This window comes from Nyctereutes procyonoides, unplaced genomic scaffold (genome assembly GCF_905146905.1).
Source record: "Nyctereutes procyonoides isolate TBG_1078 unplaced genomic scaffold, NYPRO_anot_genome, whole genome shotgun sequence".
Classification (NCBI taxonomy): domain Eukaryota; kingdom Metazoa; phylum Chordata; class Mammalia; order Carnivora; family Canidae; genus Nyctereutes; species Nyctereutes procyonoides.
The window spans coordinates 11666003-11677932 of record NW_026575040.1 but is presented as its reverse complement, the minus strand read 5'-3'; the positions used below and the strand labels follow the sequence as shown (position 1 = coordinate 11677932).

The 11930-nt window shown below is 38.9% G+C and overlaps 1 protein-coding gene across 4 annotated transcripts in view; it reads left to right on the top strand.

Moving 5' to 3' along the window:
* The first annotated feature begins 325 nt into the window (after positions 1-325).
* TRIP4 (thyroid hormone receptor interactor 4) overlaps positions 326-11930 on the top strand; it is a 59037-nt gene continuing 47432 nt past the window's right edge. The window contains exons 1-4 of one of the 4 annotated variants that reach the window (XM_055320147.1): positions 326-378; positions 4952-5121; positions 5758-5891; positions 10210-10422. In XM_055320147.1, coding sequence (XP_055176122.1) covers positions 5760-5891; positions 10210-10422 — 345 coding nt within the window. In that variant the 5' untranslated portion in view covers positions 326-378; positions 4952-5121; positions 5758-5759. The other 3 variants (XM_055320144.1, XM_055320146.1, XM_055320145.1) reach the window with 3 other exon arrangements.

Genomic DNA, 11930 nt, shown 5'->3' with positions numbered 1-11930 from the left:
CTCGATTCTGGGTCTCCGAGGTCACGCCCTGGGCCGAAAGCAGACGCTCAACCACTGAGCCACCGTGGCGTCCCCACAAGAGCTATTTTAAGTGTTTATTTAAAACCTGAAAGATTTTAAAAGCTGGCCTCTCAGATTAAGATTTTTATCTTTTCCTCGGCCGTGGGCGTTATAGGTAATCGTACTGGGTTGGCAGGATTCCCGATTCCGAAGCCCTAGTTCTAACCACGCAGAAAAATCACGGGCGGACAAGCTCCGGCAGGAGCGTCAACAGCGCCAGGAAGCGGGAAAAAGGAGGTGGCAGCGGTGGGAGGGATCTGTGCTGGGGGCGGTGCCTCCGCGAGGGCGGTGCCGGCCGGCGGAACCCGCGCGAGCGAGGTCGGTGTTGCCAAGGGGACTAGTCCGGCGCCGGACGTGGGGTGGTTGGAACCCAGCTGGTTCCGGCTGGGAAAGATGGCGTTCGCTGGGGCGGTGTCCCGGGAGCAGCTGGTGGGCTGGTGCACCCAGGAGTTGCGGAAAACTTTCGGCCTGGATGTCAGCGAGGAGATCATGCAGTGAGGCCGGTTCGGGTCCCAGGAGGGAAGGAGCTCTGGGATGGCACTTGGCTGAGCGAAAGGGGAAGCGGGGAGGACTTAAAAGTTGATGAGAGTCCAGGAATAGGATAAAAAGGGCTACTGTCGGTCTCGAGGCGCTGAATCTTGACCTCTGGCTTTACAGTTTAGCGTCTGGAATTAGGGCGTTCAGGCTCCACAATCGGCCGGGGAGGCCTTTTTTCTTAGGAGAACGCCAAATCTCTGATAATTAGTCCTCCAAGACTGTCCCGGGAGCCGGTTTCCGTATAGATGCTGGAGCCAAGGGACAAGCCAAGTGGTCTTTCCAGAGGTACCTTGCAATGAGGATTTTTAGTTTGCCGGGATCTGGGTTGTGTCAGTTAGGACCTGGACTTTAAATTGAGGCTGCGAAAAAAATAAAAATAAAAATAAATAAATAAATTGAGGCTGCGGTGTTAAGGCGTAAATAGCTTCTGACTGAGGAGTCCCACGTTCTGGTTTTTTGGTTGTCATTTATCATTTTGGAGCCTCTGACAACTTGGTTTCCCTCTGCATAGCTTAGTTTCCTCGCCTGTAAAATGAATGATTAGCAGGGCTTATCTTTAATATTTATAATTCTTATGAAGTGGAGATGGTGACATAATTTACTATTTGCTTTCAGTGGATTATTTTAGTATGTTTGTTGCACTACATAACCGGTGCTAGGGCAACAAAGACAACTGAGCCCATTGGGTTCTGCCTGGTTGATGATTGGAGGAAATGTAAGGAAATGTAAGGTGTTGTGGGGACATGGAGTAAAGTACTCCCACTAAGATTTGAGAAACTTGGAAGGTTTATTTCAAGGGATGACTTTCACCCCACAACTAAAGGGTGGGTAAGTGGAAGGGCAGTGTTGAGGCAGAGGGCAAGACTTCTGCAAAGATTGGTCTTGGTCAAAGAGCCTGAAAGTGCTTCTTTTTTTTTTTAAGATTTTTTTTTAAAAACTTATTAATGAGAGAGAGAGAGAGAGAGAGAGAGAGAGAGAGAGAGAGGAAGCAAGCTCCATGCAGGGAGCCCGACGTGGGACTGAATCCCGGGTCTCCAGGATCAGGCCCTGGGCGGAAGGCAGACACTCAACCGCTGAGCCACCGGGGCTGCCCCTGAAAGTGCTTCTTGATTTGATTTTTGTTCATAGATGGTGAAACCTGAATTGCCATTTCTAGGGCTTTTGTAGGAAGTGAGTTTCTGAGTTTGGAGAAAACAGACTTGTTGGCAAGGAGACTATTTAAAAAGCTTGTATTAAAGGTTTTTGTTTTACACATTGGAATAAACTATATTAAAAAAAAAACCCTGCAAAATTATATGGCTTATCTTTACCCTTGTTTGAAGCAAAATCAGGTTAGTTTTCAAACACATTTTTTAAAAAGTGGAATGCTGTCTAATAAGATAATGAGACTTTGCAATATACCAAACAGAAAAACAGTCACTTGGTAAGAACAAAAACAACACAGAGATTGAGGCTATTTTTGATGGATCAATAATGTGGTATGCTTAGATGCAGTCTTCTCAGTCTCAGTATCCAATTGTATCTTGTCTGCTTAAACAGTATTAGGAAAATTCTGATTTTCATAAATTGTGATTTAACAGCTCATTTTGAAGCCTTAGATTTTTCTCAGTTAAATTTATCTACACCCTTAAAAAGCAGTGATCAGAAATTTAAGTTTTACAATTGAAGTATGGCTAAATACCTGCTTGCATTTTTTTACTCATAAGTTCTATAAGAATTGTTCAAAGCTTTAAAAAAGCACTGAAGCTACTTATAATATAATGCTATTTGAACTCATTTGACTTACTAGGTTTTTACTAGTTATTGCACAACAGGCCATGATGCCATGATCAAAGCATTTTTGTGTAAATTTGCTGTGCTTTGCCTGTACTAATTAAAAAATAGTACCATGGTAGTGGGCTAAATTAAACAATTTGTCACGAGTGGCATGAATTTTTACAGACAGCACAGAACTAGTACCTTCTTAATCAGTGATACATTTATGGAACATTAAGATTTGTACACAAGATTAGCAAATAAACTTTGTACTACAATCGGCCTTAGCTCCTGTTTTGCATGACCCTATTTTGATAAGATTTTGTATATAACACATTTAGATATATGCCATTTCTTATGATACTTTGTAAATAGTTAAAATAACATTCATTCCGATGTTTCTGGAAATCTTTAAATACTTCCCTGGTAGTTTAAATACTCCACTTTTATTTTTATTTATTTTTTTAAAACATTTTATTTATTTATTCATAGACACAGGCAGAGACACAAGCAGAGGGAGAAGCAGGCTTCATGCAGGGAGCCCGATGTGGGACCGGATCCCCCGTCTCCAGGATCACACCCCAGGCCACAGGCGGCGCCAAACTGCTGCGCCACCGGGGCTGCCCTAAATACTCCACTTTTAAATGATCCGGGGAGGTTCTTTGTAGAAGAAATTCTATGAGAAATTGATAGCAATTAATCTTTTCAAGGGGGCTGCTCAGTTTTGGGATCAAGTTGATTAAACTGTAAAAGTCTTGAAAAACAATTGTATCTTTGTAAATCTATGATGGATTAGAAGATGCTCTTAATGAGGCTCAAAAGCACAGGTTTATTCACCTATAGATCATAACTCTGCAAATGTACCACCACATTAAGAAAACAACCTAATACCTATGCTACTAGTGATGGTACAATCACATGATTTTTTTTTAATTTAAAGGGATTTAGCATTATAGTTTTTCCTGTATCTGATACCAGTGTGTCTGACTTACAGTTTATTCAGATCTTAGAATGCTTTCATGTTCTGATTTCTTAATTTACAAGTTATTTTTTCAATTCCTTCTTTCCTAATGGTGTAACATATTCACTGTAAAAACCTAAAAAAGATAAGAGAAAGCTAAAGGAGGAAACCAAAATTACCGTAATACCACAATCCAGAGGTAATCATTGTTTCTCTCTTAGAGTTTTTCCAATGCATATTGTAATACATTTTCAAAACATATTCATCTTAGGGGAAAAAAAGAAAATAAACTCTCTAATGATATAACTCAGTGGTAATCATTTTGGTATATAACCTGGCCATTTTTTCTATATTTAAGTGTCTGTATATATACATTTCTTTTATAGCAATTGGGATTATATGCTCTACATTCTATCTTGGTATTTCACTTGTGATTATATGAAAGCATTTTTTCAGGTCAATAATAATCATTCATAAATTTCACTTTTAGCGGCAGTATGTTACATTTTGTAAAGTCCAAAAACTTGAATTCATTAGTCTTTCCCATCAGTGGATGTTTTAAATAGCTTCTAGTTTTTCATTCATTGAAATAGTGATGCAGTTAACTCTTTTGCATAAATTTCCCTGTGTCTCATATTTCACATAGAGTCCTTTAAATGGGATTAGTGGATTATTTTTAAGGCAGTTCAAATATATTGGCCTGTCAATTTTTGGAAAAGTTATACTGACTTGAACTGTTGTTCTAGGAACCCTTTGTAACATTTCCTTAAAAATAGATCTGCTTAAAAAAATAGATCTGCTTATTCTAATGTGATCCTAATCTTGATTTACAATTTTTTAAAGATTAAAAAAAAAGAAAAGTTTTTTTTTTTTTCTTTTGGTAATCTCTACACCCAGCATGGGGCATGAACTCAACCCCAAGATTTAAGAGTAGCATACTCTACTGACTGAGCCAGCCAGCTGCCCTAAATTATACTTTTTGAGAATATTAAATCAACAACTGGTTAGATTGTCATATGTACTCATATTTTTAACAAAAAAGAAATTTAAGGTTTTGTAGTATAGCTATTAAGTCATTTATGTTGCTAAGAAAATACAGTGATTGCAAGTATGTAGTTAGAGGAAGTATTCCTATGTTAAGGACAGCTCCATAGTCTATCTTCAAAACGTTAGCTCTGGGCAGCCCGGGTGGCTCAGCAGTTTGGCACCTGCCTTTGGCCCAGGGTGTGATCCTAGAGACCTGGGATCGAGTCCCACATCGGGCTCCCTGCATGGAGCTGCTTCTCCCTCTGCCTGTGTCTCTGCCTCTCTCTCTCTCTTTCTCTGTGTGTGTGTGTGTCTCTCATGAATGAATAAATAAAATCTTTTAAAAAAATCAAACAAACAAACAAAAAAACCCAAAACGTTAGTTCTAATCTTCTAACAAGATTATATGAAGGTTAGGTTATGAACTACTTGAGGTCAGGATTTTTGTCATAATCAAACTTAGATCCCTAGCGTCTAGCATAGAATTTGGCTCAAAATAAATACTTTAATGGATTGATGAGTGGTTTGTACTACCTTGATTTCTGTTGTGATTATTGAAAGATATAGTGTAAGCAGATCTTGTTTCAAGAACTTATATTTTTGCTTCCCGAGGTATGTTTTGTCAATTGAGAGTGCTGAAGAGATACGAGAATATGTTACTGACCTCCTTCAGGGAAATGAGGACAAAAAAGGTCAATTCATTGAGGAGCTTATAACCAAATGGCAAAAGAATGATCAGGAGTTGAGTTCTGATGCTCTGCAGCAGTCCTTCAAAAAAGATGGTAAGTTAATATAATTCAGGGTTGAAATATTGGTAAGTGGGCTGGTTTATAGGACCTGATATTTTCGCCACTGCTGTTTCCTCACAGCAGAATCATATATATGCATATTTTTAGTTCGGTTCAACTCAAACTGTAATGAATATTGTTTTAATTCAGACTTTTCAAAAGAAAATACCACAAAAATGCTTGTTTGCAGATACATACGTGGTTTCAGAATAGTTTGAAAATTTATCTGTGGATTAAAAAAACACTTTTAAGTCATATGTATACCCAAATAAAAGTGTTGACCAATTTTAGTATGAATAGCACTTAGAGGTAACTAGTTAAAAGATACAAAAGGTAAACACCAAACTAAATAAGTCATTATACAATTTATTAGATTTTAGTTTACCGTTGAATCCTAGTTAGTAGTCTTTATCATCAGTTATCTTGAAAATTATGGTTTAAATTTAATTCTGGTTTGAGAGGAAAAGCTAACGTTAAAAACTGCCTGAGTTAATATCTTTAAATATTAAGCGTCATCTTTTCTATATTAGCTGTTAGTTCATCAATGAATCGGCTATTATTAATCTATGTACGTGTATGCATATATTTACATATATATAAATATATATGTAAATTTTTTTTTCTTTAAAGAAATGTTAGATGGGCAGAGATCAGGAGACCAGTTAAAGAGGAGTAGGCGAAAAGGAAGAAATAGACAGGAAGTTCCTGCATTTGCTGAACCTGACACAACCAGGGAGGTCAAAACACCTTTTGATTTGGCCAAGGTGAGTGCTTGTAGAATGAATCTTTTTCTAGCTCTATGGAAAAGGCGAGGTGACTGATACTTTTCAGAAAGCAAAGTGTACAAATTGGTCTAGAATGGCAATTTTCAAAAAATGCATGAATTTTATGGAAAAATGATATATCACTTTTTACATGGTAGATTTTTTTTAAAAGATTTTATATATTTATTTGAGAGAGAGAGTGTGAGCGAGCACAAGCCAGGGGAAGGAGCAGAGAAAGAGGGAGAAGCAGACACCCTCCTGAGTAGGGAACCCGATGGGTTCCATCCCAGGACCCAGGAATATGACCTGAGCTGAAGGTAGACACTTATTTTTTTTTTAAGATTTTATTTATTTATTCATAGAGACACAGAGAGAGAGGGGGCAGAAGCACAGGCAGAGGGAGAAGCAGGCTCCATGCAGGGAGCCCAACGTGGGACTCGATCCAGGGTCCCCAGGATTACACCCCAGGCTGCAGGCGGTGCTAAACTGCTGCGCCACCGGGGCTGCCCTGAAGGTAGACACTTAACCTGCTGAGCCACTCAGGTGCCCTTATATGGTAGATTTTTTATTTTTTATTTTTTATTTACGATAGTCACAGAGAGAGAGAGAGAGAGGCAGAGACACAGGCAGAGGGAGAAGCAGGCTCCATGCACCGGGAGCCCGACGTGGGATTCGATCCCGGGTCTCCAGGATCGCGCCCTGGGCCAAAGGCAGGCGCCAAACCGCTGCGCCACCCAGGGATCCCATGGTAGATTTTTTTTTGCAGCCTGATTAAATAGTTATTAAAGGACATCTTGGTTAGAAATGAGATTGAGAAAGAGATATATACATAAGATGGAAAATATTTAATAAAGTGCACCAGGACTTCAACATTTTGTATATGGATTTTTTAATAAAAGAATGCATGATTCTAGCTGTTATTAAGAATGTTCCTGGGGGGGATCCCTGGGTGGCTCAGCGATTTAGCGCCTGCCTTTGGCTCAGGGCGTGGTCCTGGAGACCCAGGATCGAGTCCCACATCGGACTCCCTGCATGGAGCCTGCTTCTCCCTCTGCCTGTGTCTCTGCCTCTCTCTCTCTCTCTCTCTCTCTGTGTGTGTGTGTGTGTGTGTGTGTGTGTGTGTGTGTCTCGCATGAATAAATAAATAAAATCTTGAAAAAAAAAAAAAAGAATGTTCCTGGGGCACCTGGGTGGCTCATTTAGTTGGGTACCTGTTTTCAGCTCAGATCATGATCTCCAGGTCCTAGGATATAGCCCCAAGTTTGGCTCCCTGCTCAGCTAGGAGTCTGCTTCTCTTTCTCCTTCTGCCTCTCCCCACTGCTCATTCTTTCTTTCTCTCAAATAAATAAATGAAATCTTTATTTTAAAAATTTTTTTAAAAGATTCTATTTATTTATTCATGAGAGACACAGAGAGAGGCAGAGACATAGGCAGAGGGAGAAGCAGGCTCCATGCAGCGAGCCTGATGCAGTACTTGATCCCGGGACTCCAGGATCATGTCCTGAGCCGAAGGCAAATGCTCAACCGCTGACCCACCCAGCCATCCCAAATGAAATCTTTGAAAAAATAAAAAACAAACGTTCCTACTTTGGGCCATGTACCACTGCCACTACTGTCATCATCATTTATTTCTTAGAGTTTTTTTGTATTTTCTCATGGTTCTCAAAATAGCCCTGTGACGTAAGCAGAAATATTTATAATCAGGGAAATTTGACAAACTAAATTTCATAATAGAAAGGAATAATTATGCCAAGATGGAAGAGAGGTGATCCAAAAATTCTGAATGTGATGACCATGTAAAAAAAAAACATTGCAAAGTGTTTACGAAATAATGTTAAGTTAAAGGGAAAAGAATAGAGACTTAAAAGCCTTTTATCAAGTGGAATAAAATAAGTAAAGAAGCATCACAAGCAAAAGAAAAAACAAATGACCAATAAACATGAAAATATATTTAACTTTACCAGTTTGTCACCCTAAATGCCTGAGACTTTCTCAGTTTTAGCACAGAGTGCCGTGTTCTGAGATTTTCCTAAGTCCAGGGCACACCAAAATGATTGGTTACCATACTAGTATTCAAATAAATACACATTAAATCCCTACAGTATTACATAAAATTTTAAATTGTTAAAAGATTTTGGGATCCCTGGGTGGCTCAGTGGTTTAGCACCTGCCTTTGGCCCAGGGTGCGATCCTGGAGCCCTGGGATTGAGTCTCGCGTCGGGCTCCCGGCATGGAACCTGCCTCTCCCTCTGCCTGTGTCTCTGCCTCTCTCTCTTTATATCATAAATAAATAAAATCTTAAAAAAAAATAAATTGTTAAAAGATTTCTATTTTTTTATTTTATGTATTTATTTATTTATTTATCCATGAGAAACTGAGGCATGAGACATAGACAGAGAGAGACACAGGCTCCTCTCAGGGAGTCCGATGTGGGACTCAATCTCGGAATCCTAGGATCACGCCCTGAACCAAAGGCAGACGCTCAACTGCTGAGTCACCCAGGCATCCCCAAATTTTTTTTTTCCCAAAATTTTTAAAATAGAATATTAGGATGCCTGGGTGGCTCAGCGGTTGGGCACCTGCCTTCAGCTCAGGGCGTGATTCCGGGGTTCCAGGATCAGTCCGGCATCAGGCTCCCTGCATGGAGCCTATTCTCCTCTCTCTGCCTGTGTCTATGCCTCTCTGTGTGTCTCTCATGAATAAATAAATAAAATCTTAAAAAATAAAATAAAATAAAATAAATAAATTTAAAAAATAAAAAAAATAGAATATTCAGTGATGGTGAAGTTGTATTACTACAAGATCCCCCTGTACACTATTGGTGGCAGTGCAAATTGGCCTAAGCTTTCTGGGGGACTGTATGGCAGCATACATCAAGAACCATTGAGGTGTTCATATCCTTTTGACTTATTAATATGACTCAAAAATCTAACTTAAGTAAGCAGAAATACATACAAAGGCACCTGGGTGGCTCAGTCAGTTAAGTGACCAACTCTTATTTTCAGCTCAGGTTGTGATTCCAAGGTTGTGAGATTGAGCTCCACACTTAGCATGGAGTCTGCTTGGGACACTCTCTCTCTACCTCTGCCCCTGCCTCCTGCACTCTCTCCCTCTCTAAAATAAATAAATCAATCTTAATATATATGCAGAAAAAACTTGAAGATTTGAACTGACTTGTTTAATAGTAAAAGATTAAATAAATATGGTTCCCTCATTTGATGGAATACCATGCAACTAATAAAATTGTTCTCCAGAATATATAATTAGGGAAAACATTCATAAAATATTGAGTAAAAATGCATAAATGAAATATGTATGTCTGATTTTCTTTTAAGATTTTATTTATTTATTTTTGAGAGAAAAGTGAGGGCAGCCCGGGTGGCTCAGAGGTTTAGCACTGTCTTCGGCCCAGGGCGTGATCCTGGAGACCCGGGATCAAGTCCCACATTGGGCTCCCTGCATGGAGCCTGCTTCTTCCTCTGTGTCTGCTTCTCTCTCTCTCTCTCTCTCTCTCTCTCTCTCTCTCTCTCTGTCTCTCATGAATAAATTAATAAAATATTAAAAAAAAAAGAGAGAAAAGTGAGACAAAGCATGAGTGGAGGGGGAGGGGCAGACTCCCTGCTAAGCAGGAAACCTGATGCAGGGCTCCATCCTAGGACCTCAGGATCATTTTCTATTGTGTCATCTTTTTCTGATGGAGCCATTTTTTTCTTGATTTTCCTTTTTTTTTTTTTTAAAGGTTTATTTATTTGAGAGAGAGAGAGAGCATGAACAGGGGGAGGGGCAGAAGGAGAGGAAGAGAGCATCTCAAGCAGACTCCCTGCTGAGTGTTGAGCCCAACTTGGAGCTCCATCTCATGATCTGAGATAATGACCTGACCCAAAATCAAAAGTTGGATGCTAACCAACTGAGCCACTCAAGCACCCCTTTCTTGATTTTTCATATTTTTTATCATATTTCAAAATCTGTATCATCTACTAGTGGAATTTTTGTTTCTTATAACCTCTACTGTAGTTGTGCTTAAATGTGCCACATAAATAGTTTATACTGCTACATTTACCTTCTACCAGCTATAATAGAGGGCTGAAACCTACTAATAGAAAAAGCAAGGCATATCAGCTAGTTATTCTAGAATATAACCTTTCTTCAGATCCTTGATGATAACCCTTAATTTGTATCTCTCCCACCCCTTTCCTTCTGTCATGATTCCTAGGTGGTGTGTAAGTTGTCATAGAACAGAATTGAGGTTTTTCTCTTCTTGATTATTTTCATTGCTGTTAACTATTTGATGTTATTTCTGATATCTTTGTACAATTAGGCACAAGAGAACAGCAACTCCTTAAAGAAGAAGACAAAGTTTGTCAGTTTATACACAAAAGAGGGACAGGACAGGCTTGCAGTCCTGATCCCTGGTCGCCACCCATGTGATTGCCTGGGCCAGAAGCACAAGCTGATCAATAATTGTCTGATCTGTGGGCGTATTGTCTGTGAACAAGAGGGCTCTGGTCCCTGCTTTTTCTGTGGTACTCTGGTAAATTGTTTCTTTTATATTTTATTTTACTAACCTTTGGTTGAATATGTAGAAATTGCCACATCCCTGGCAATTTCTCTTTTATTTAGGAAATTTCTTCCCTCAGATTTCTAATAAATTCTAGTAGCAGGAATTTGATTAATCAAACACCCAAGGCTATGTCTTAGTACTGAGGCCTATTAGGGAGAAGTGTTCTGAGTAGATAAATTGTTGAGGACTCTCAAGTCTTGTGCTTATAACAGGTTATTATAGCTTCTATTTCCAGGACACCTTTTTTTCACCTTGTTTGTCTGAGAGAATGACCTCAAGAGTGTGGTAGTAATGACTATCTTATAAACACCCTAATGAGTTGTCTGGGAAACTTGTTTTGCCATTTAGTGGGCTGGCAGAAGCAATGGCATTGGTGTTGATGAAGGCATCCATTTTATATTGCTTTATGTTCCCTTCTCTGATAGGTCCTTTAATTATTCAGTACACTGAAAAAACAACCTGGATGGTGGATGACCTGAAAAATGAAGTGTCCACCATAAAAAATAAATATTCATAAAACAAAACCAAAAATTCATAAAATGGCAATAAATGTCCTCTGATATGGGGCTTTCTCTAGAGAAATTCCCTATAACTACTGGCAGGAACTTTGTATGCCACTGAGGGAACTTCTAGGCAACTTCAATATTTTCCACTAGATCCTATGCGTCCTTCAGTTCAAGACATAGAGTAATATAAAAAACATTGGCCTTGAAGTCTTGCAGTTTTATAAACTCAGTATGAAATTGTTTTTAAATAAGTCCTTTTATGCCTCCATTCTTACAACTGCAGTGATTTTATAATAAAGAGAACTTTTTCTTTGCTTCATATATTCATTATTTTATAAATAGGTAATATTTGAAGACAAAGAAATGAAATATGTATAGATAAAAAAAATTAGACTAGTTTTCACTGGTGGCACTGTAATTTGCTTTTTCTGATTCTTTCTAATAAGACATCTGCTTATAATTTCTTCTATAAGACTTACATTTCATGATTAGAACTGGAAGGCTTTTTTAAAAAAGTATGTTTTTTTCAATATTCTAAATGATGGCAAATCATTGTCATTTGGAGGTAGGTTAGATTTTTTTTTTTTTTTAAGAAGTCATTCAGGGACACTTCCAGTGAGATCAGTTTTTTCTATGATTTATAAAAGAAGGGGGAGGGACGCCTGGGTTGCTCAGTGGTTGGGCGTCTGCCTTTGGCTCAGCGTGTGATCCTGGAGTCCCGGGATTGAGTCCCGCATCGGGCTCCCTGCATGGAGCCTGCTTCTCCCTCTGCCTGTGTCTCTGCCTTTCTCTTTCTGTGTCTCTTATGAATAAATAAGTAAAATCTTCAAAAAAAAAAGGGGGGGGGAGTTGGAAAGAGACTAAGGAAACTCATTTGGATATGTGTATTTTTGGTGTGTGTGTTTGGATAAAAAAAGCACCAACAATTTCATTATTTTATTGCCATATCTAATGTATAATTTGAGGTTACAT